A 24,154-nucleotide genomic window follows, 5' to 3' on the forward strand; every position below is an offset into this window, starting at 1 on the left:
TGTATAAAAGCCGGTATAGAAAGGTAGTGTCCCATAAACCAAGTCGAGGAGCCACATTTACTGCCGTGTTAAAATACTCAGCTCCCAGAGATGCAGCTGGTACACAGGCCTAATTACTGACCCTCTGCTCCTAATTTCTGTGAAATGAAGACAGCGACTGGGGAAAAAGAAATCTTGTCCTTTGTCTGTGTCTCTTCAAGGCTTCAACCCTGAGCATTAAGAACATATACATATACACCACTGCCAGATTATTCTTAAAATTGCTAAATTTAGAGTTTGTCAGTTGTCATGATTTTTCTACTTTTCTGTCAACAAACTGTCAGATTCATTAGTTGGTAGATAAGAACAGGCAGTGAAAGCCTGCTTCTGAAGACAAGTCTTCTAAAGTGTTTTTGACACAGAGCAGCTACCTTTATAGATGGTAGATGGTCAGTCCACCACTTTGGTCCAGACTGAAATATCTCAACAACTCCTGAATAGATTGTCCTGACGTCTGTACAAACATGCATAATCCCCAGAGTATGAATCATACTGACTTTGATGATCCCCTGACTTTCTCCTGTAGCGCCACCAGCAGGTCAGAAGACCTCCATATCTACTAGATGGATTGGCCGCAACGGTTTGTGCAGATAGAGTTTTAGTAATGTTGAGGACCCTCTGACTCCTCATCTGGTACTGTCATCTGGTCCCATTTGAAATTTGTCCACTACTTTTGTTTATGACCACTACCTGCCAGACTAATGATGTTTGTATTACTCCAATCGTACTTTGTGTTTATTGCTAATTAGCAAATGTTAGCATGCTGGCTTGTTACTAAGATGGTGAACATAATACAATGTAAATGCTCCTGTTATTGTGGCGCTACCATGGCTATAGACTCTAATTTGTTATTTTATTTTTGTGTGTACATTCCTGCAGATTGAACTCCTTTAAGGCCTAGAAATGACAAAATTGTTATTGTTGGTTATCATTGTGAGGTGAAAGTAAATAACCTGGTCTTCCAATCAAATGAAACACATAATAATGTAGAAAGAAGAAGTGATTTGAGCAGCAGACTGAGCAGCAGTATTATATTGGGGACCGCAGGACAAACACTTTTAACCATCAGAGGAGGGTGGAGGATTTACCTCCAATTCACAGAGGACAGTGATTGGGTGGGAAACTGAGGAGGATAAAAAATGGACAAAAACCGGAGCCTGGTTATGCTTAGGGATGTGATGAAGCATCTCTGACCACTTTTAGGGATTAGCAGAGAGTAGAGGTGCTTGTTCCCTAAACCTCTCAACCACAAACAGCAATTATTCACTGAGGAGCGGCGTCCTTTCCAGGCAGATAGGTCAGTCAAGCAGAACTGGTGCACAATGAGGGATGGTGAGACAGTAGAAATAGGCCATGCCAGTGGAGTGAAGGAGATCTATTGTTAGTAGAAGCAAAAATCCTCCCCACACTTTGCACAGTCTGTCATCATCTCACTTTGATACAGCAAATTAATGTCCAGTTTAATCATTTTATTATTACTTCTGGATTGGCAGACTGAAGTGTGGCATAGATTGATGGCTGGATTTTCTCTGCTCTTTCAAATCACCATTACATTTCTGTAATAGCAAAATAATTGACTCGCCTTTTCAGACAAAGCGCATCTCAGGACACCATCTTCAATCTCTGGCAGTCATTCTCAAACAGTGGCCCTGTAATAAATGCATAGACAAAGTTTAGTCTGTGTGCTGTCCTGTTTTCTGATGTTAAGAGAGATGTTATGTGCTGGTGTCCTGTCAGCCTGGTCTAAGTGCGTTTAGGGCCAGAGCTAAGTAAAGGAATAATGGGGAAAGCACTCTGGAGTAGCTAGATATCAACTTCATTAGATGTGATTAGCATTATGGAAGCTCTCTGAAGGGGGTCGCTTTGATGTTGGTGCTGCTCATCCCTTTTTTCTGCTCCACAGTGAAGCCCTATCCCCCACCCTGCTCTGGCTCTCTCCCTCCTCTGCTCCCATTTCCCTCTCTCTCTTTGTCTCCTCCTCTGGGTTAGTTGATTGATTAATGCTCAGATAGGATCCAGACAAGGGTATGAGTTTGAAGGGATTTTGTGTGTGAGTCTGTGTGTGTGTGTGTGTGTGTGTGTGTGTGTCCTATTCGATGTCTATGTGCCTTGGTCTTTCGGTTTGAAAGCACCCTAGGCGGAGACAGTTTAAACTGATTATGAAGCAATCAGGGCCCATGACTCTCTGGATCATTATGGTCACCAGCATTATACATTTTACAAGTTGATGCATTGCTGCATCGCTGCATTGTTTCGAGTGAGGGTGGAAGATATTCACCGAGGCAGAAAGTGAGAAAGAAAAGAAAAAAGGAAATGTTTTGGTATGTTATGCCACAAGAGGCTGTCTTCTTTTGGCAGGTCGTGTCTGTAGCCATATCATTTACTCCAACAATAACTTCCCACGCTTTCATGCTTAGCCGAACAACATTATTACTGCCTCTAAAATGCTATAGTGCAGTATGTGGCCTTTTGGATTTGCTCACTGTGTAGTATTGTTGTAACTAGTTGTTGGACAAATTAGATGAGATCATTCAGTATTTTCTGAGCATGGCTCCAGGGATGGTGAGGTCAATCTGTTGGCAGACTACTTTGGTCCAAACTGAAATATCTGAAGAATAGTTTGATGGATTGTCATGAAAGTTTGTGCAGACATTCATGATCCCCAGAGGAGAAATGATTATGACTTTGGTGATCCCTGACTTTTCCTGTAGCACTATCATCAGTTTGATGTTTAAGATATCATTTGTATCTTTGTGTGAGATGTCTCAACAGTTATTGGGTAGATTGGTACTGTTTATTCTGTAACAGTTCAAACAGTCCTGTGTTCCCACGGTGTTTTTCAGGAAAGACCAACACCTGCTGTCCTCCGTAAACTGTTGGTACCTGGTGCTGAACCAGACGAGGCGAGAGAGCCGCGACCACGCCACCCTCAGCGACATCTACACCAACAATGTCATCGTCCGCTTGGCCCAGATCAGCGAGGACGTCATCCGCCTGTTCAAGAAGGTCAGTGAGACTGTCATCCTCCCATCCTCCCCTCCCCAGTGCACAGACTGTTAGAGTCCAGGAAAGATGCAAATACAGAGCTGTTAGCTTTAAGTTTTTATTTGCTGGGCCTCATCCATTGTGCCTCATTGTTTCTATAAATGTTCAAGGTACAAGTCGCTTCCAAGACTTATAGTTACTCAAAAAAGTGTGGTGCTTTGAGCTGTGCCCCAGCGCACATGGAGTTAGTAAGAGGTGTAGGAGTTCTGTCTGGCCTGGCAGTCAAAATAGCATTGGGACAAATGAAGCTGAGACGCCCCTCCCCACCCACCAGCCCAAGACCGGTCCAACACCCTGCAGCCCCAACTTGTGTGAGCAATGTTTGGCTCACTGTCAGCACATAGCAGAGATGACTGAGGTCTTATCCAAACATCAGAACCCTGTTTTCACCTTGCAGACCTTCCTGTAGGTGAGCTGCTCTGTGCTTACCAGGCTCCATTCAGATATAGCTCTGTGTGTGTGTGTGTGTGTGTGTGTGTGTGTGCGTGTGTGTGCCAGAGCTGAAGGTAGAAACATTCCATCCTTTTAAAGTCAGGTGCTGTCAGGTAGCTTTTCTATATCTGAAAGTATGAATGGATGGCACGGCTGCTGCTTGCTGGCAGGCATATTGGGAGTCAATAAATAATGTATCAAAAACGTTGGAGAGACAATTGAAATGACAAATGAAATGAATGAAAGCTTTGGATGATTGACTGTTGGACATGACAAGGTGATCAAGAACAAAAAGTACAGCCGTTGACTAAAACTTGATCAAGGGCTTGTTTAACATCTAACCACCAAAACTGAGACTTATAAGCTGCAGCAGCAGATGGTTTGTTACACTGAGCCATCTGGGAAGTCGTTCATAGAAACTGTTTGGAAAAGGGCAGGCACTTTCAAAAAAAAAATTAAAAAAATACTTGCCAGGTGATTGGATGACCCATCTGTCTATCACTGTCAATCACAGGCTAACCAACCAATCAGATCAACGCACAACATGATGTAGCAGGAGACCAAAGCTCTTGAAGCCCATCGGGAGAAGAGCGAAAATGAGAAAGTCCTTTATTACTGTTCTTTGCTCTTCTCCAGTTCTGACGTAGCTTGCACTACAGCAGCGTATGCTAACCTCTTTAGGAGCTGCCATTGTTGTTTTCAGACGAGCAGCTGCGCTGTCATCCCACCTAAACCACACCCGTAGCTGCCGCTCGTTCTCGAATAATGCAGTTACAGCAGGAGTGACAAATGTGAATGTACAGAAGGCAGCTTTCACCGCTGTCTGCTCAATGCTCCGTGACCAGAAATTAATTGCAAAGAGAATAAATTAATAAATTACATTTGTTGCCGCTGTGCTACTTGCTGTCTTTCGCAGAACGTAGTTTGTTCGCAGGCGTAACTATAAGGCCTGTTCGAATACGACCTGCCGCGGCTCTTACATCGTGTTGCATCACGGTCGCTCACTCGCTGGTTGAACCCTCCCCGCTCCCCCTGAGCCTCTGCAGTACATGCTGCAGTCTGCCTCACTTCAGAGCCACTGATGCATACAGACGCCATTCACCAGCTGCTGGAGCCCTCCGAGGATACTCCCCATTTATCCCACTCAGCCCGACGCTTGCTTGAGTAGGACTTAATGCCGGCACTCCAGATAAAAACAAACAATAAATCCCTGCTGTATTACGGAGGTTATTTTGTCTGATCTCTGCTGGGCGCGTTTCAATGAAGAGCGGTCGGAGCAAGATTTTTTGTTCCCTCTTTGATGATTAGTTACATGTCTGACTCACCAGTAGCAAGTTTTCTCAAGCACGCTTATTGTAGCCGAGCAGGGTGTGGACAGAAATGTTAACTTTCATCTGCCTATGAATGCCTCTGAACAGAGGGTAGGTGTGGTTTGAGTAGGTGTGTGCACGAGTGAATTACATGTGTACATGCCCTGTCTCTCCTCAGTTAGTCATTGTCAATACTCTATAGGTGCAGTGAGGTTTTCTTTCAGCACTGCTCCTCCTTGTTGTATCGATCGGATAGAAAATGATACTTCTCATAATGATTCATATGTGGAGCAGCCATTATGCATCTTGCTGAGTCACTACGTTGCACCAGAATTAATGAGTCAGCTGTTGACTGACACTGTGGAGGGAGTGGGAGGGGGTTTACAGAGTGATTTTTAATGTTAATGCCATATTTGACAGCAAACCACATGCTGTGCACTTAAGTATGCAGTATGCAAGGCATCAGTTATTCTTAGCTGGACGCGGACGGACCACTGGTCTAACCTAATTAGGTTTTTGCATCAATCTCCCACTGACGAGCGTCATCGTTCCGCTCACGAACACAACCTTAATTTTATTGTTCTTTTCACTTTCAGCAGTTTTTCCTTCCTCTAAAAACTCTTCAAAACTGACTGCCAAGTTGGATGTGTTTTGCTGTTCTAGCGGTCTAATTTTATTCTCTATAAGTTAGTTTTCATGTTGCCTCCTGCCTTAATGTTGATCATTAACACACTCAAGTTTCTCAGCACAGCAGTGATGATCAGAAGTTTCAGGGGTGGACTCCGGCTCTGTGGTCGCCACAGCTGCTGCGTCCATTTTGGCTGACTTATTTTCTCTTTTAACAAAAAACAAAGCAATGTTGCTGAGTCTAATTTTCCATCATCATCACTGTATTAATCTATACAAAAGGTGAAAAAGAAGAAAAGATGTTTTTTCAATCATGACACATATTGTTAAAACATACTTTGCAGCTAAGACAAACACTGGCTCTAACAGGCTCGCACACGCTGTTTTTTGAATGCATGAGCCTGTGTCTGCTTTGCATATATATATGCTGTGATGTTTTTGGCTCAAAGTGTTCTCAGCTCTCACAGCTGCGGTGACCACTTCAACAACAAAAGCCCAACATCAGAATATGTGATCAGATGGAGGAATTGAATTGGCTGGAGAAGCTTTGCACATATGGCCGACATTACAGACATTACACCTACTGCTGCATGACTAATCCATGAGAGTGAAGTTGCCAAGTTGAAAATTTGTGTGTTTAGCAGAAAGTTAGTCGACGTTTTCGGTCAAAACCTGCACTGATTATCCATGTTAGGGGAATGACTGGCAGTTCGGTTATGGCCGTACCTAAAGCAAGCTCATGATGTGTGCATGGTGTGTCAGGTCTGGTTGTTCAGGGCCTAACTCACCCCTGGATGCTTTTACCCAGAAGCCTTATCACACCTGCGAGCCAGAAAGAGCGAGGGAGCTACTAATATGACTACTAAAGAGCGTGCTGCTCAAGCCAACAGTCCACTTAATCAAACACACTGAAACAAAGTGAAATAGACCCCGAAGTTGAGACATAACTCAAACCATGTGAGTTCACCATCGCTCGGCCACATTAGAGACTGGCTGGTAATGGAAACAAGTATAAATGTATTCGTGAAAGTAGCAGGGTCGTACAGTTTTCTGTTTGCGATCGCACTGAAGATGTTTTGTTTTTTCTCAAACATAACAAGTTCCTCTAACTCGGTGTTGCTGGAGGAGGTGTTGCTCCTGTTTGTTTTTTTATGTGTCAGACCGTCACACTGAGATATGCCGGGGCCGTCGGTGCATTTTCTCACCTCCGAGTCTTCGAATAAAGGCTCTGTGCCTCCCTCCCACACGAGCAGGTGTTATTCCATTGCTCCGGTGGCTATTTCTCCTTCCAGTCCAGGTGCGTCCCCTGGTTTTGATCTGTGTGGTGCAATGTGGAAAAGTCGAGGTGCGTTCGCACTGAAAGACTGAACTGTGCGGCTTCACGAGGCATTCGCCGCATCTCTGGTGGTCTCTTCAGTGAGACTCAGAGCAAAACAAATTAGAGAGAAATGACGGCTTCAGCAATCTTTTCGCTATTAAAATGAGCTATGAAACTGGAAATAGGACTTGTCGTTCCTCTCGACACATTATTGATTTCTATTTATGCCCGTGGAGCGCAGCGAAACATCAACGGACAGTGTTGTCCTTCGTGAGAGGATGTCACACATCGTCCTCACCCCTTGACACACTTGACACATGCACACAGGCATAGGCTTTGTACAAAAAAGAAGCGTCTTTTCAAAAAGCCTGAGTGTGAAGCGCAGTTTAACGTGCAACATTCACAGGAAGTTGAATGTGCATGTGAGCACAGTTAGCAACAAGCAGAGAGGTGCAGTGAGTAAGTGTGTGATTAGCATGTTGAAAGCCTCACAGCACTGCGACTGCTTGTGCACTGTACGGTTGAGTCACGAGCCTGGGTGGTAAGCGGTGTCCTCCATATTTTCATTCATATCCTCATGCAGTCTGTTTCATATTTGGCTGGAAGGAGGAGCTGGTGAAATGCAGGGAGAAGGGAAATTTCTGTGGCCGTGGAGGCTCAAACTTTAGAGGATCCATTTAGAGTTCAATTAATCAGGATGTTTATGACAAATAAAAACAAATATGACAACATAATGCTCATAACACCTCAGAAATCTAAATTGTTGGATAGATAGCACACAAAGAAGAGGGGTTTATTCTCTGGTGAGCATTGAAGCGTCAGTTATTTATTTTACAGGTCTTTTTCTACGAATGAAATGAATTCAAATGTTAAATGAGTGGAAACTCTAGGCGCTAGATGAAAAGTCAGGGCATGAACAAAGTCAGCGGGAGTCATCCTCTGACGCCTTTGAATATCTGTACCGACTCCAAGATCCAAGATCTCCACTTTGTACCAAGATATTTCTCTACAACCCACCGAAGTCACAGTGTCAGCATAACTGGCTGAGTGTGTTCCAGCAGGCCAGAGCTATCCCTTATTTGTTTTCTCACCTCTGTTCCTCCTGCTCACTGTGTTTCAGAGCAAAGACATCGGGATCCAGATGCACGAGGAGCTGGTGAAGGTGACGAATGAACTCTACACTGTAAGTAACCCGCAGATCGATCCCTCACACCTTATCTCATCCCTGAGCTCATCCGCTCCTTTTTTCCTCTCTCTGTCTCATTTTTCTTCTCTCATTTAGCGCCTTTCTTGCTTCTTCGTACATTCTGAAAGGCTCGAGCTTTCCTCTCTCCGTACTTTCTTTTTAGGCTGTCGAGGGTCTTCTGGGAAATTATTCTCGTCTTTAAAGGTGTCTTTTGAAAAAATTAGACTTTGCTCAAGTGTACACACCAAGTAAAGCAAAGTTCCACGTTTGCGACCAAAATAAAGGCAGTTTTATTATGACACGACTATCATCAGCCCTCCTGTGTCTGTTATGCACTGTGTTTATTAGGTACAGCCAGCTAAAACCTATAATAAACCAACTAATGTCGAGAGGTGTTGATTCAATCTCATGGTCATTGCGTAGGATGTCATTTGTATTGCTGTTTTATTATCAGGTTGCATTATACTGAGAGATGCTTCTATTATGCACTCTCTCATTGATATAAAAGGGTCGGACATAAAAAAAGAAACACCTCTCAGTATGATGAAACGTAATTCAACTGCACCTCGAGCTGCAGCCTCCAAAATAACCACATAGTTGAATCAACGCCTCTCTGAAATGGGCCCAAGCAAACCCTGAACATTATAACCTTCATGAAGGGAGGATTTATTGCAGGGCTGTTGCATTTGTTTTTGCTAAGCGTACTTAATAAACCGACAGCTGAGTGTAGATTAAAGGCCAATGAATTTGCCTTTCAAAATGCTCCTCCTCTTTAGTTTGGTTTTTAGGTCAAGTTGGAAAATATTCAAGGTGTGTTTCTAAATCGTGCATCAGATTTTTGCAGTATTAACTTGTTATTATTGGATACATTTATCAAAAATGTCTGAATGATGAGGGGCAGTCATAAATGGGGAAATGGAACGCTACATTTTCTCTCCAAGCCGGCCAGTTTCTGGTCTCAGATCATTTTCACATCTGCCGGCTGCATCAGCGCCGGTCCTGCTCGGGGCGGGGTCACGTCGCTGGCTGTCCCCGTGGAGGCCTGTGAAATACCTGCCTGCCTCAAATCGCGACCGTGTCATTCGTCAGAGAGCCACAGAGCTTCTGAAAAGAAATAATAAGCAGATTGCGTGATGTGCATCTTCTCTTTATAACAATAGTCACACTCAGTCGTCTTAGGTCACCTGTTCCAGCTCGGTTGCTTTGTTGTATCTGATTCCACCCGTTTGCTTTGTTGTGGAATCTATAATATTACTATAATGGCCAGTTTCTGCTGGTGCATTATGTCCTCTTTATCTTGTTGTTGTGCTGAAACGGTCCATCGGTTGAGAAAAAGGTAGTCCACATCATTATTTTTCTCTCAGCTTTCATGCAGCCTTTTTTCCCCTTCCATTGCTCTTTTTTTTTTTTTTTTTAAGCCATCAGCTCTTGGGCATCGGGCAGCTGCTTCCCATATGTTTTAATATAAAGAAAGGTGCTGAATGGATGTATGGATGGATGTTTCCTGTCATACTTCACAGCCAAGATGTTTGGTTTTAGCTTCCCCATAATTGATATTTTGTTATATTTATGAATTCCTCTTGGATTAAACTGTGAGCTGAGTTTTTACAGTCAGAAATCAGTATGACAGCGATAATGAAGGCAGCATGTCTCCCAAGCCCACATTTTTTCTATTGTATTTTTAAAAGCGCTGTCAGTATGTCAGACAGGCAATATCAAATAACAAGAAACCATCTTGCATAAGTTGTGATGAATGTTTCTCTTTATTCTGCAGTAATTGGTCAAAACTGGAAGAAGTGAATTGTTAATAATCGGATTTTCTGCAGGAAACCCTGCAGATAGATGAGCGTATGTCGGGGATGAGGACATGCTGTACTGGTGCTGCACCGTTACAGAGACGAGTTCTTATTGAGGGAGGCTTAGTGCCCAAAACTGGACGAGCTCCAGGCAACTTCAGCAATCTTCTGCCCCCTGAGGTGAAACAGAAGAGATGGCAGAGCTGCCTTATATGACTTATTCATCTGTGCAATGTGATGAGAGTCAAACTACCAAAGGGCAGAGCTGGCATCCCTCCCTGATCCTGCCATCTGTACATTTGGATGCTGAAACAGGCTAGTGTTATCTAAAGGCTGACCAAGGCTGCTGTACTCAACGCTTTATCTTGATACATGAAAATGCCGTTTTTTTCCCTCCTCCAGTTTTGTTTCCAGTGTCAGGGTTTGTTTCAGGTTCACCGTGGAGTTCAGACACACTTGGAAACACATGATTCAATACTTTTATATGGTTTTACTATATATCTGTTCCACTCGTTCTCCCCTCTCTGGCGGCGTAATAAAACTCAGATGGTCCCTCCTCTCGTGCTCCACTTGGCCTCAGCTGCTGTCTGGCTGAAAACTCAAAATCCAAATGTTGACATATAGCCGCATTCTTTCTAAATATGAAAAGGGGATTGTGGGAGTTGTGTGAAACTTCACAGCTAAGGTGGAAAAATGTTTTGCTGCCACACAACACAAACATCTCTTCCTATGAAATCCATCATTTCACGCTGGTCAACACAGCACAAACATTTTCACATTCAATGATTGTTTTTTCAATCTAAATATCAGTGTCATTGTGAGCATGCTTGAAGGGGGTGCCGTGTTTTGGTACCTCTTTGGCTGACTTCTTTCTTTTGTTTTCTTTAATGGCTTTTGTGCTTATTGATCTTAGTGAAGGGTCTAGCAATGACAGATTTGTATTGATCGGTCTCATCATGCTGCCTTTGTGCAGCTCTTTAGGACCAACTCCAAGTGACGAAGTGAAGACAAGTTTCTCATTGGAAATATAGTGATAACTTCCATTTAACCAAACAGTACACTTAATCCCTTTTGTTGGATCTGGACAGATGTGGATGTAAACTACAACTTGACTGGCTGGTGGAGGCAAACAACCACGAGGCGGTAATTCAGGTTTACCGTGGCTGCAGCCTTGTTAGTATCTAATTGTACAGAAATAGCTAAATCAATAGCGTGGCCACATGGTTATTGCCTTGTGGTGTTTTCCAACAGTTTTCACTGGCTGCCAAAAAAACAAATTTTGCTGAGAGAAAAGTGTGAAATCCCGTTTGGATCCCTGGCTGCTCAACGGGGTGTAAGACTGAGGGTTGAGGTTATTGTTCAGACATTGTTGAGGGTATGATGCTGCAGCAGGAGTATCAGAGAGTTAAGATCCTGTTGTCTGTCGTTAATACCAGACCCAAACTGAGAAATGGGAGCCTGACTGTATGAAGAGCCAGCCACTTCCTGAGGCTGCTTTCAGCAACATGTCTCTGTGAAATTCAGTTTTCTTTGATTGAACCTGTTTTAATTTCCTGCTACACCGACTTAATATCCCCACCGGGATCAATAAAGCTTCAGCTTATCTTATCTTTCTGATCCACCACCTTGTGTCTGATGTCTGCTCTTCAGCCCCATACACCATTATTCTTTTGTTAACAACAACACTGAAAGTCTCTCTCTCTCTGGCTTGGCTGCTGGTGTAGCTTTCATTCATTCACTCATTCATTTGTAGTCACTCATTCATCGTTTTTCTCAGCAGTATTTATTTCCTCACAGCATGTTAGTGCTGAAGAAGAAACATCAAAATATCCCAGCTGCCGCATATTTGGGAAAAAATTCAGCATTAATTATTTAGATTTTTATATTTCAGATTTTCAAATAGCTAAAATCAGCTTTATTTTGTGCATGATTGGTCTCAAACCTTTTTTGGCCTAATTTGTATCTACTAATAAAGATTTTATCCTGCTTTTAGGCATCATATTTTCTGTAGAATGTTTCCCCTCATGCTTTATGTTCTTGCTCATGCTTCACCCACCACATACACTATGTAGATGATGTTATGAAACACTTTTGCCCCACTTATATTTTACCCTACAAGCCCTGTTTCACTCACAGTTTGGCAGATTTATGTGGTTAGAGAGGAGAATTATTTTTTTAAGGGGAGACAAAGGAGGAATGAAGTGCAGCAAATGTCCCCAGCCAGAGTCAAACCAGGGATGTTGTGATTCGTCCCAGGCTTCAATCCCTGGAATATTTAGGTTCATGTTGAAAAGAAGTATCGTCTTCTGGCCTTGCAGTCGTTAGGAAAAACTCCAGCCATCCTCTCACTGGTGTGTGTCTCTCAGCAGCTCAGAGACTCTGCTCAGGAGTGAAATGGCCCGAGGCTGTCGTCAGAGGACTCAAGTATACACACACCTCCTGTAGACACAGCTGAAGCTCAGTCTTCCTGCAAATTACTTTGTGTCTTTAGCTGCAGGTCCTCTTTTCAGATGGCTCAAAGTTGGCTGGAAATCTAGCACATTTTCAGAGGAATATGAAAGAAATGCTTTGACAGCCCGGGGAGGAACAGAGTGTTAGCCTAGTTTCTCTCGTCTAGGAGCAGCTACATCGATGTTGAGCTTTGTCACTCTGAGAATAGACTAGGGGCTCTCACTTGATGTATTTATTTTACTTTCAGGTGTTTGCCTCACAGTGCTTTGTCACTCCGTTGTTCTTGTTGTTCCCGCCTGGAGAGGAGTCGTATTTATTCTAGGACAGCGAGGGGAATAAATAGAGCCTCTTTAAGTGGCAGCACTGGTAAATATTACTATCACAGGGTTGGAGGTCAGTAGGAGATTATAGGTGCGAGTGACCCGACGGCGAACACGTGGTTTTGATGAGTTGCAGACTCCAAAAAAATGGAACCCTGCTGCTCAAGTTCAGCACCAAGCGAGCATTTACTTACAGCCACGGGAAACAAATAAATGACTGTTTATGTTGACTGTCTAACATCCTGAGGTGTTCAGAGACGATTCTGAGCGCTCGAGACGTTTGAAGACGCAGCTCACATCTGGACGGTCCTTTACGAGGCTTAAGAACGAGGAGACTCCCTCAACGAGCATCTGGGATGAATTAAGACAGACTGAGGATGCTTCTGTGTTGTCTAACAAGGGTATTCTGCTCCTACAGTTAGGCATCACCATGTTGGAGTGGGATGTGGAGGTGTCTGAGTGTCTAAGTAGAGATCAAAGTAAAGAGGTAACTGCAGAGAACACAGGAACCAACGCTGTCACTCTGCAGAGCTGAAAATGAACAAGCCCGCAGTGATGAAGAGTTGCTGTAAAGAATGATGTAGAGGCCAGGAAAGGAGTAAGGAAGGCATGGGGGGGTGGGGGGGGGTTGAAGATTTGACAGCCAAGGCTAAACCACACACAACCCCGGGCCCCTGGATTCACTTAAAATATTCCACATGTAGTCACATCTGCGTTAACGCTGCATCGAAGCCCAAATTGATCCACCAGGCCACCATGAAAAGGCTGAAATCCAACCAGGTTTTGGAAGGAAATGACACTGAGGACTTTGAAAGACGTGCTCTTTCCTCTCCTTAGTGTTGGTCACATCTGGCAGCGTCAACACAACAGTAAAGCTATTGTCAGTCAGTGTACAGGCATGGGTGGCTGTGTGAATGAGCACAGGTTGCAGTTCTAGCATTGTAGAAAGCATTGATATAAAACCTCCTCATCAATTTCAGAGCAACACTCTAAGCAGCTGTTTGTCTGTGAGGCTACTGAATGTACTGGTGATAAACCAGAGCACCCTCCGACTGTCACTTTCTCTTGCAGAGTTTGGCATCATCTGCGAAGCATCTTTACGTGTTGACTGTTCAGTCTGTCGTAGCCCATGTTGAAAATGTGATGACGACGAGCCGTGCTAACGTTCAATCCGCTGATTATCTGTGGTGCTCCTGCGGCAGGTGATGAAAACATACCACATGTACCACACTGAGAGCATCAGTGCAGAGAGCAAGCTGAAGGATGCTGAGAAGCAGGAGGAGAAGCAGTTCAGCAAGTCCGGCGATCTCAACGTGAACCTCCTGCGCCACGAGGACCGCCAACCACGACGCAGCTTCGTCAGGAAAATCGAGAAGATGAAAGAGAAGGTGAGTGTGCCCGAGGATGCGTAGTGTTGTGTTTGTATATGTATGTGCTATTCAGCTTCAGTCTGCTTGCTAAAAATCCTGAATTTAGGAAAGCTAAGATGTTTAAAGCTGCTATAATCAGTATTTTTATACAGACAGTTCTTTTAATTATTACTTGTAATGGAAAGAGGGTTGCTCAGTGAGGACCCCACAGAGAATTATCGCTGAAATCTGCAGTTTCTCAGAGAAACTAAAAGAAGCTTTATAGCTTCTTTTAGCTCATTGTTTTGGTTCTCGGGCCTGCAGCTTGATTGTTTCGGTTCACTCTCACCACTCTCATACCATCATTTTTGGTCACCTGCCCAGCACCAAAGTAACACATTTAGCAGCTGGAGTCAGATATTTCCATCAGGAGTTAGTGAAGACGAGGGGCAGAGCTAAAAGGAGAGTGAATATTAGACTTATTGTTGCCAGGTGTTCAGAAATTGGACTCCAAATGAATGCTAATGTTGCTCCATGTCTGTGTCTAACGTATGCTAACAAGTTCACCATGTCAACTAAAAAGATGATGGCATGTAAGTATTCTGCTTGCAGCTGGTTTCCATTGCCCCAAGTGATCAAAACCATCAGTTATTGCAGGCTGAGCAGCTTCTCCTCAAGGCTGAAAGACGAGGCTGGAAGAGTCTTGTTCTGTAAATGGAGAACAAGCTGTGTTTGATGGGCTCACCTGCAGGGAGAGACCAGCAGACAGACAGCATCATAATGTCAGAGAGATGCATGCTGTAGGTCTGCAGCCAAATACGCACTGAGCAAACAGCAATACCCCCAGCCAATAACCCAGCTCGCTTTCCATCGTATGCACATTTCTAGTTTATAAAATCTTCTCTGCCAGCAGTGTTAGCCTGGTGGTCTCTGGAGCACACTGTACTTTAAATGCACCCATGCATCCTTTATTCTGGAGCTTCTTCTGGAATATCTTCTTGCAAATGAAGCTCCCAGTATCTCTCAGGTGCAGGAAATCAAAAAGCTGTCAAGGCGGCAGCGTTTCTCCCACCTCAGGCGACTCTCCTCAGAGCCGCTGCTTGGCTTGGGAAATGAACCCTATTTATAACATAGCATGGCTATGAATATTCTTCTTCCCAGTGTCTTGTTTCTAAGCTTTTGTCTCATTACTCTGCCTGCGAACAGGTTGGATGAAGAAGAGGAAGAAATAAAAGTTCATCTCTGTTCCTCTAACCCACTGCCGCAATTTGCATGATAATGGCTTCGTGAAATTGGAAGTAAAATGTCTGTGTATAGTGAAATGTACAAACAGGCAATTCAAATAATGAGCGAAATGCCTCTGCTTTAGAATTGCAGTGCTTTTGTTGTATTTCAGACGGCCGTAATCCTTTTCTGAGTCGTGCCTGAAACATTGTGTTGCTAAGATGAAACTACTTCGTCAATACTGTTAAGCACAAGTTTGCAAAATCAATGTGTTGTATTTATTCAGTACAAATGTTGCTTAATGGAAAATGCTGTCGTTCCCTTTATATTCTTTAGTACTTAGTGCAATTGCATGTATTTGTCTGAGTTTTGTCTGGAGATGCAGGCCCACAGAGAGCCAACCATCAAAGCTAAACTTGTATGATCAAACACAAAGACTGTTAAGACTTCTTACATGCAGTCTGTGTATATTGTAATTAATAAAAAAAGAAACAGTTCAACATTTTGGGAAATGCGCTTATTGCACTTCCTTGCTGCTGAGAGTTGCTGAGATGAGAAGATCGATACCACTCTCATTTCTGTACGGCAAATATGCAGCTGGAGCCAGCAGCTGATTAGCTTATCTTAGCATAAAGACTGGAATAGTCTGGCTCTGTCCAAAGGTAGCAAACCTGCCCACTTGTTGTTGCTGCACTTTTTGTACAGATTAAACAAACGAGCTATGACATGTTAATTAGGTTTAGAGGTGCTGCTGTCTTATGCTAAGACCAGCTTCATATTTACTGTGCAGATGCAGGAGTAGTATCTGTCTTTTAATCTGGCTTTATGCAGGAAAGCTAATAAGCATTTTCCCCAAAATGTCAAACTCTTCCTTTGATGCTACGTTCCACTAAGCTGTTGAACATTTCACACATATATTAAATGAACATGGTTTAAATTTATGCTGCTCGCCAAGCCAGAGCCTCTTTGTCAGCATCTCTGTACAGCCTCTGCTACTGAAGTGTTGAGAAACAGAATAAAGACTAAATGCAAGCCTGGCTGTGGCACTTAACACATTTGTAACACTGTCTATAGGCAGCTTCTCTAGAGCCTGTTTTCCCAAACTTTCCCTGCCATCTCCACCTGTCTGACGGTGCCGAAGCTGCAGCTGCCTGAGCACACACTCCACCCCTCCCTACTGCTTGATTTCCCTGCACTGATGGTTTTTCCCCTCATCTGCTCTGTCTCTTCTCTCCTCCCCAGAGGCAAGCCAAGTACTCAGAGAATAAGCTGAAATGCACAAAAGCCCGGAATGACTATTTGTTGAACCTGGCGGCAACAAATGCAGTTGTGGCAAAATATTACATCCATGACGTCTCTGATATGATCGATGTAAGTATGCGCTAGGCACATGTGTTTGTTTACATCTCTCAGCTGCGATTTCTGATGTTGATTTAACTCTGCAGCACTGTCGCTTTTCTCACCATCTGTTCCTGTGTCTCATTCACTCTCAGCCTGTTAGCTGTTTGTTTTCAAGCTGCGCTGTTGGCCCCAATAAATGTATTTGCCATAATTTTTTCATTATTAATGTCTGCATAGCAAACTTAACACTGATATGCTGGCGGCTGACTGCCGTTGACATGAATATTAGTTCAGTGATCTGTGGTTTTCAGCCAAATCGCCAGAATAAAATGTCGGCATTGTGTGTTTCTGCAAGCCACAGATTAAATTTGTACTTTTCAAACTCATCGTATCAACGTTTCTACAGTAGGTTGAAGTTCAGGTTACCGCTACATTCACAAGAGCTGAATTTATCATCAGGAGGAGACGGGACGGCGTTGGCGTGAGAGCCAGGTGAGACGGCCGCCAATCACCAGACCAGCGGGTATTTTTAACGAGACGTCTGGCCATTTCCCAGCCATGTTTGCGGCAACAAACCTGGGTATTTTAAGCCAAAACATGATCTTTTCCTAACCCTAGCTGAGCGCTTTTTGTGCCTAAACCCACATAAAGAAGTTTCACCATACTTGTGGTTTGCAGAAACACACAATGCTGACCTATATTCTTGAGTTTGGTTTGGTCGTATCATGCGGCTACAGACGGATGTTCTTGACAGATGACTTCAAGGGGCTCCTTCAGTGTCGTGTCTCCCTCTCTCCTCTTCCTCGGTCTGGTCCTTATTCATTTGTTCTCGCTAATGCTGCTTTTGGGAGCTTTGCTGGCACAAACACAGCACGTCCTTGCGACTGTCCGCCTCCAACTGTGACCGAGGGAAAACCACGACCCAAGACACTCGCGCTCCCTCCATTGTCTGTCCTTCTGTTGTCTCTCCTTTCATTGGTCAGAGTGGAGGAAGCAGCCTCTCTAACACTGACTCACGAATCTGTTTGTGTGTTAAGTGAAAGCTCAGTATTCTCTTCATTACTACCTTCAATAATCCCCATTTTGTATGTCCAGAAAACCCTGCATTTAAAGTCACTTTTATTCAAATCATGAGCCAGTAGCACTGCTGGAAAGTCTTATTGCCACGAGTTTAAAAGAGTGACTTTGTTTAGCAAACCACTAATAGCTGGAAGTCGGTCAAAGTCAGCTGGTGAGCAGAGGCTGTGTTTACGCAGGCATGAATGCGGTTAATGTGGTTGGCACGGGGCTCTCAGCCCCGGGTGACCTGCTACCAGTCACCCTGCTTACAGACAGACAGACAGACGCATGAACATTAAGATGAAGAGCCTTTATCAGCCATTTTAGACAAGTAGCATTCTGCATGTATTCCTTTTAGATGTGCGCACACACACACACACACACACACACACACATAGCTCCCTCTGAAGATTTGCATCTATGGCCTTGTTTTGTCATTGACTATTGATGAGTAAAAAGGAAAAATTCATGCTGTTATGGAGGCCTGTGTTGCAGAGTTTACATGAAAATGACAAAAAAATCATAAATATCGGGGTCAGATTTCTATCACCAAGCTTAACCTGTCAGCCCCTCGATATGCCTGTTTTCCACCATTTCTCTGCGTGCTAATGGTCCGGTTGTCACATTTTTGCTTGAGGCCAGACCATCGTGCGCCACTACAGTGTATCTATTCGACAGCGATCATACACATTTTCCTGGTCGGGTATGATAAGTCACGACTTGAATGAGATTTCTACAATATAATGAACATTACTTGCACATTTAAACCATTGCCATTGAGATAATCTGAACAGTATTGGTGGTAACTGGACATCCTTAGAACCGGATTCATGGCTTTCCCTGCCTCTTTGCTGAACCTCGTTGATGGATCCAGCCTCTTGAAGCTGAAATGTCCATGTCATACCAAATCCTGCTGAGCTGCAGGGAAAGGGATTGTGAGCATGACTGGTTTGGCTGCCACAAGCGGTGCAGAGGAGGAAAACAGGGTTCGTTTGTCACGTCGGAGTATCTGCCCACCACACATCAAACCAGACGTTCACGCAGCAAGGAGGCAGCTTCGTCAGCATCAGTGACTTTAAACTGTTGAAGTGTAATTCTGGACAACGTGTTGCGTTTGTTCTACCACTGCAGGGCTCAGAACTGATGAATGCTGTGGTGAGTGACGCCGGTCAGTGGTGTCAGCATGATAAAATCTCTTGTAGTTGGAGAATAAGCTTAAAATGGTCATCTCTGTGGAGATATTTGATTTTTGCAGCAGCATATATTACATCTATTATGGTGCTTACATGCGACTGAATGAGGTATTATTGCTGGAGCTAAAATAATTGAGAGGACTTTAATGAAACAAAAATGTAACCCATGCAAACATGAACATATTTAAAATGCAATGAGTGGCATTTGAAATAAATGGGAAATATTTGCACATATGAATGCACTCTATACGCAGTATATATACTCCTGCAGCATGTTTGGGAGGCTCTAAAGAGAAAGATGAGAATATGAAAAACAAAGTGGCCAACAGTATTCGGATTAAAGAGTGTGTCCAATCTTTCTTGCCTGATTATCTGCTCCTCCAGGCTGCTGCTGCTGATATGAATGTGCTCACACTCAGTTTGCCCATTTAAAAAGAGGCTAATTTGCTCCCTTTAGTCTTTACTCTACTGAGTCATTTTGACTGAGTGGTGCAATGAGGCTTGCGCACCAAAGTGTAGCGACTACTTCCACAGAGCTAAAGAGCGTTTACTTAGTGATTCTCAGAGCTGTCAGTTGCCTCTAGCTCCCTCTAAACCTCCTCACTACCATCCTCTGTTTAATTAGGTTCATCCAGCTCGCTGCGATAAGGCTCTGTAATTATCCCTGGTGTCCTACTGTGCTAGCTCCTGTAATTCTGTGAACTCCTTCTATTTTTGCAAGGTAACCTGTAGCAGGACGTAACTTGGGATTTAGTTCATTAAAGTGGTCTGAACAAGATGGAAGGTGCTCAGACTAACACAGTTTAGAATAGAAATTTGTACTTTCACGTCATTCCACCTGCCCTGATAAGTTTTTATTGACTTCTCGAATTAAAGAGCAGCTTAACAAGAGCTCTTTTGATAGTTTTCGCAACCTTCCCACGCTGCTGCAGTGACGTAGAGGTGTACTCCAGGGCGTCGACAGTACACCTCGACATCACTGTTGGGTGTGGTTACAGGTGCGACAGAGCACATTATGAAGGCAGCCACCAATGATGCTGGGTGAAACGTTGTTAAACTACTCTTTTGAGAACACAAGCAACATTTTGCCATTCCATCTACTATCATTACCACCTCCACCAGGGAGGTTCTCTTGTCTGTCCGGTTTGTTGTTTCATAGAAGAGTATACTATTGACCTTGGTCGAGGTCTGCGCTCTCCGAGTGCCCGTCTAGTTTACAAAGTGCTGTTCCTGGTTATTTATCATACGTTCTATCTACACAGTGCTGTGACCTAGGTTACCATGCCAGCTTGGCACGCACCTTCAGGACCTACTTATCTGCTGAGTACAACCTGGAGACATCCCGCCACGAGGGACTGGATATCATAGAGAATGCGGTGGACAACCTGGACTCCCGCAGTGACAAGCACAAGATCATGGATATGCATAACCAGGTGTTCTGCCCTCCAATGCGCTTTGAGTACCTACCACACATGGGAGACGAGGTGAGATGCTGCAGCTCTCGTGCAGGATTTGTTTAACGCTCTGAAGAATGTGTTCTTACAAAGTAACTCTTGAAGCTTCAGATGGATCCTGATCGCCTGTTCTAACCCACGTGTTTCTCCCCCTCAGGTGTGCCAGGTGAGCGCCCAACAGCCCGTCCAGACTGAACTCCTGATGCGCTACCACCAGCTGCAATCTCGCTTAGCTACGCTAAAGATTGAGAACGAGGAGGTGAGGATTTATGATGGCTCTGTGTCTGTCCAGCCGCCACCTTCAGCCCCACCCCCCAAAAACAGAAGGCCCTGTCTCATTTTCCCCAGAGCCAAGTAGGAGGGCCACATCACCATCTGTTCTCATTGCAATTACCCTCCAGTGACCCCTGCTCTGTAGGAGCTGAGAATATATTTGGATTGTCATGGTGCCAATGTTGTGTTTTCTGTGAAGTTATATATGAAATAGTCTATTGTGTGATGAAGAGAGGGCTTTCTCATTAAGAGGCGTAGACACAAAGGTACAAATGGATGTGATAATAACTGGGGCCCGTTAGACTATCCTGTGCCAATGGCTCTGTCTCTTCCCTGTCTCCCTGTGTCTTGTGTTCTGGAGGATAATGGATGAGCCATGCCATTACTGGAAATGAGCTTTATCAATCTCGGCCCTAGACAAAAAGCCTCCTTTAGTAATTTCACGTACAATTTGTATCTTCGCCAGGCGCTCTTCATTTTCATGTCTTGGTCTGATGTATGCCTGACCTGCGGGTTGCTCTGGGCTGACGTTTAGGTGCTGCTCCATGTCATTTCAGAGCAATCCAAGGTCATTTATTGTTTAAGGGTCAATTTGTAATGAATATTCTAGTCCTGCAAATCACTCACTCTCGCCCTTGAAAATGTCATCAGTCACTTTGGTTCCGTCAAGGCATGGAAAAAAATTGCCTTCAATCTCACGAAAAGGAAAATACGACCAAGACGGAGTAAGTTATGAGGCTTCATTTGTCATCTGCTTTCCTTTGTATATTCCCCCATCTGTGCAGGTGAGAAAGACCTTGGATGCCACCATGCAAACGCTGCAGGACATGCTGACAGTAGAGGACTTTGACGTGTCGGATGCCTTCCAACACAGTCGCTCCACTGAATCCATTAAGTCTGTGGCCTCCGAGTCTTACATGAGCAAGCTGAATGTAGCCAAGAGGAGGGCCAACCAACAGGAGACTGAAATGTTCTACTTTTCAGTGAGTTCATGTCGATTTCGGCCCAAAACTGTTTCGAGTTGCTACACTGCTTTCCAAAATCAAGCCATCAGTCATTGTTTCCGAATGCTCTGAAAACAGAAATGAAATTAAAACTGGAACAGATTGAATTTATGCTGATTTGAGCGACACTGAATTGTTTAACTGCGCTCATGTTACACTGGATTAGTGCTGCTGCTCGCTCATTGTTGCCATCGTCTCTCTGCCTAGAAATTCAAGGAGTACCTGAATGGCAGCAACCTCATCATTAAACTGCAGGCCAAGCATGACTTACTGAAGCAGACGCTGGGTGAAGGTAAGGAGTCTTTCTTCTTCATCTGTCTTTAAATAGCGTGCACCTGACCTCGTGTTTCATCCTGTCTTTGTAACCCACAGAGTCCAGCCGCAGCGCTGCAAAATCGCTGCCTTGGGGGTTATAGGGTGCAGGTCTTATCTAATAAGCAGCAGGGAACGAGCTATAGAAGGCTACAAAGACATTGATTTTTTTTTTTATTTGGGGAAGCAGGAAGGAAAATGAGGAAATGAGAGTTAATACACAGACCGAAAACTATCACACCAAAAGCAGACCGCATTTACTATGAGGTATCCACTGCCTTTCCACTTATCTCCATTGCTTAAAGCATTATCCGGTTAGTCTCTGTATGCTGTAGCCGCAGGGAGGGTTTCCAGTTCCAGGGTGTATGGGAAAGGCTTCCCTCGGCCCCTCCCTTCCCCAGGGGTCCCCTTGTCACCTCACCCGTGAACGGTTTACGCCCAATCAATCACCAGGACCAGTTCCAGGCCCGTCTCCGCAGCTGCTCCTGCATCAGGGCTTCAGCTAATAGAAAAGTGCATCAGGCGCAGACAGCTGAGGCCTTGCAACACACATGTACAATTCCAGATTTCACAACTTGGATTCATCCGTTCATTCATTCAAGTCTTAATCAATAATTTCTTTTGCTCTGCCGAGCTTTCGGGACCTCATGAAGCCCTTCTCTCTGAGCTCTGATACAAACGGCGTGCTTTCGCAGTCAGAAACGCTCACATTGTACTTCGTGTCAATGTCTGGTCAGATCTGTGTGTATGTCCACAGTTGAGCAGCTGAGAGAGTGTATGAATGTGGCATATGGCGTCTCCAGGTACCACCCATGTTTAATTATTCAGGTGATCAATCAGGGGTGCGTCGTGCTCATTATCTCGCCACTTCACACCCAGAGTAAGCGTGTCTGTGTATGTGCGTTGTTGTTTGCGAGCACGACGGAGAGAACACGATGAGACCGTTGAGTGCCACATGGTGTTTACATCTTGCTGCATGTATTAATAAAAACATAATGTCAAGGATTGGCGCCAGGCAAGATGGTGCTAGGATATCTGCCAGCTCTTGTTTCCCAGATAAGGAGTCACCAATTCCCCTGTTCAGTGAATCTGATTTGTGCTTGTCACCTTTTTGTGTGTAGAATACATGTCTCTCTATCATGGAGGGACTCTGGCACTTTAGGATATGAAATTAGGTGAAAATCAATGTATGCTTGAGAAACTGGGTGCAATTTTGAGGTTGGCTGGTCAGAGGTAGACAGGGCTATCACTCGGAGGAATGATGTCTGAGGAATGTGCTGTTGTTTCTTCACATGAGTGCTCCGGAGACCTTGTCCCATCTGTCAGAGTGATGTGTTAGAAATGGGTTAGCCTCTGCTCTTTCTGTCCATTGTCAGGCGGAGCGAAGACTTAATGTTGGAACGCTTTGGTGCCATTGCTGCTTTTGTTGTACATTGACTCCCTTCCAGTTGATAATCCAGGGAATAGCTGTGTTTCTACAGATGAAGGTGGATGGAAACGGCAAAATTCGAACGTCCTCAGCTTTGCAAATTTTCAAGTTTTCCCATCACTTAAAGTTTTTTTTGCACTCAATGGAATGAATAAAACCTGACGTGGCGAACATTGAACTCACATGACTGATCAGCTGTTTCCGCTCTGAGAGGAGAAGAGGAAGAAGTAGAAGAAGCTGTTTCTGCAGACTGAAACGTCTCCTTATGGCTCCACACAGATCTGATGTAACCTTCCTCACATGAATACATGAAACAAACAGAAATGTCATATTTCCATCGTGGTTTCTACATTTTCATCGACTTGTTACATCATCTTGCGGCGCCTGCAGTGACAAAACCGGCGCCACCTTTTTCTTATCTCGATGAACCAGCTCTTAATAATCACATAAGAGCAGCGGATGAAAACAAGCATTCATTTGCATTTTCTTCTGCCGATTTTCTTGAAATTTGGTTAAGATTTGCGTCACATTTGGATGGAAACTCAGCTATTGGCAGACAAAAACACACTCTTACTCTGAGCTGAGAATGAACTGGCTGAGCTGTATTCTGTTTTAAAGATGTGTGTTATGGTATAGCTGAGTGTAATGGCCGTGTTTTCTTGGAGTATACGCCTATAACATGTGCGTGTGTTGTTGGAAACCCATAACAAAAGGCTCAGTGAACCAGCGCAGACATTCCCCACTGTCACCACCGACGGACCCCTCCCTCCTCAACATACACACACTGCAGCCGCCACCCCCTTTTCTTTTCTCTGAGAGGAGGTCTATAACCCCACAGGGTCCTCTGGGTCCCCTGAGGTTTCAGCAGCGACTGCTCAATGGCTTTGTCCAATGAATGGTGTTAGCACTGCTCCATTCATCGCTCTCTCAATAGTCATGTTGTCCCTCATCAAAGCCTTCAGTGACGCCGGACGCCTGTATAATATCGTCTG

The 24,154-nt window shown here is 44.2% G+C and overlaps 1 protein-coding gene across 1 annotated transcript in view; it reads left to right on the forward strand.

Annotated features, from left to right (window-relative positions):
• Nucleotides 1–24,154, forward strand: part of srgap3 (SLIT-ROBO Rho GTPase activating protein 3) — a 57,504-nt gene that overhangs the window by 21,248 nt on the left and 12,102 nt on the right. Inside the window, exons 3-10 of the mRNA XM_041947997.1 lie at nucleotides 2,883–3,045; nucleotides 7,892–7,954; nucleotides 13,727–13,912; nucleotides 16,340–16,468; nucleotides 19,953–20,174; nucleotides 20,302–20,403; nucleotides 21,203–21,400; nucleotides 21,629–21,713. Of these exons, the coding sequence (XP_041803931.1) occupies nucleotides 2,883–3,045; nucleotides 7,892–7,954; nucleotides 13,727–13,912; nucleotides 16,340–16,468; nucleotides 19,953–20,174; nucleotides 20,302–20,403; nucleotides 21,203–21,400; nucleotides 21,629–21,713 (1,148 nt within the window). The remainder of the gene's footprint in view (nucleotides 1–2,882; nucleotides 3,046–7,891; nucleotides 7,955–13,726; nucleotides 13,913–16,339; nucleotides 16,469–19,952; nucleotides 20,175–20,301; nucleotides 20,404–21,202; nucleotides 21,401–21,628; nucleotides 21,714–24,154) is intronic.

This window comes from Chelmon rostratus, chromosome 2, assembly GCF_017976325.1.
Source record: "Chelmon rostratus isolate fCheRos1 chromosome 2, fCheRos1.pri, whole genome shotgun sequence".
Taxonomy (NCBI): Eukaryota; Metazoa; Chordata; class Actinopteri; order Chaetodontiformes; family Chaetodontidae; genus Chelmon; species Chelmon rostratus.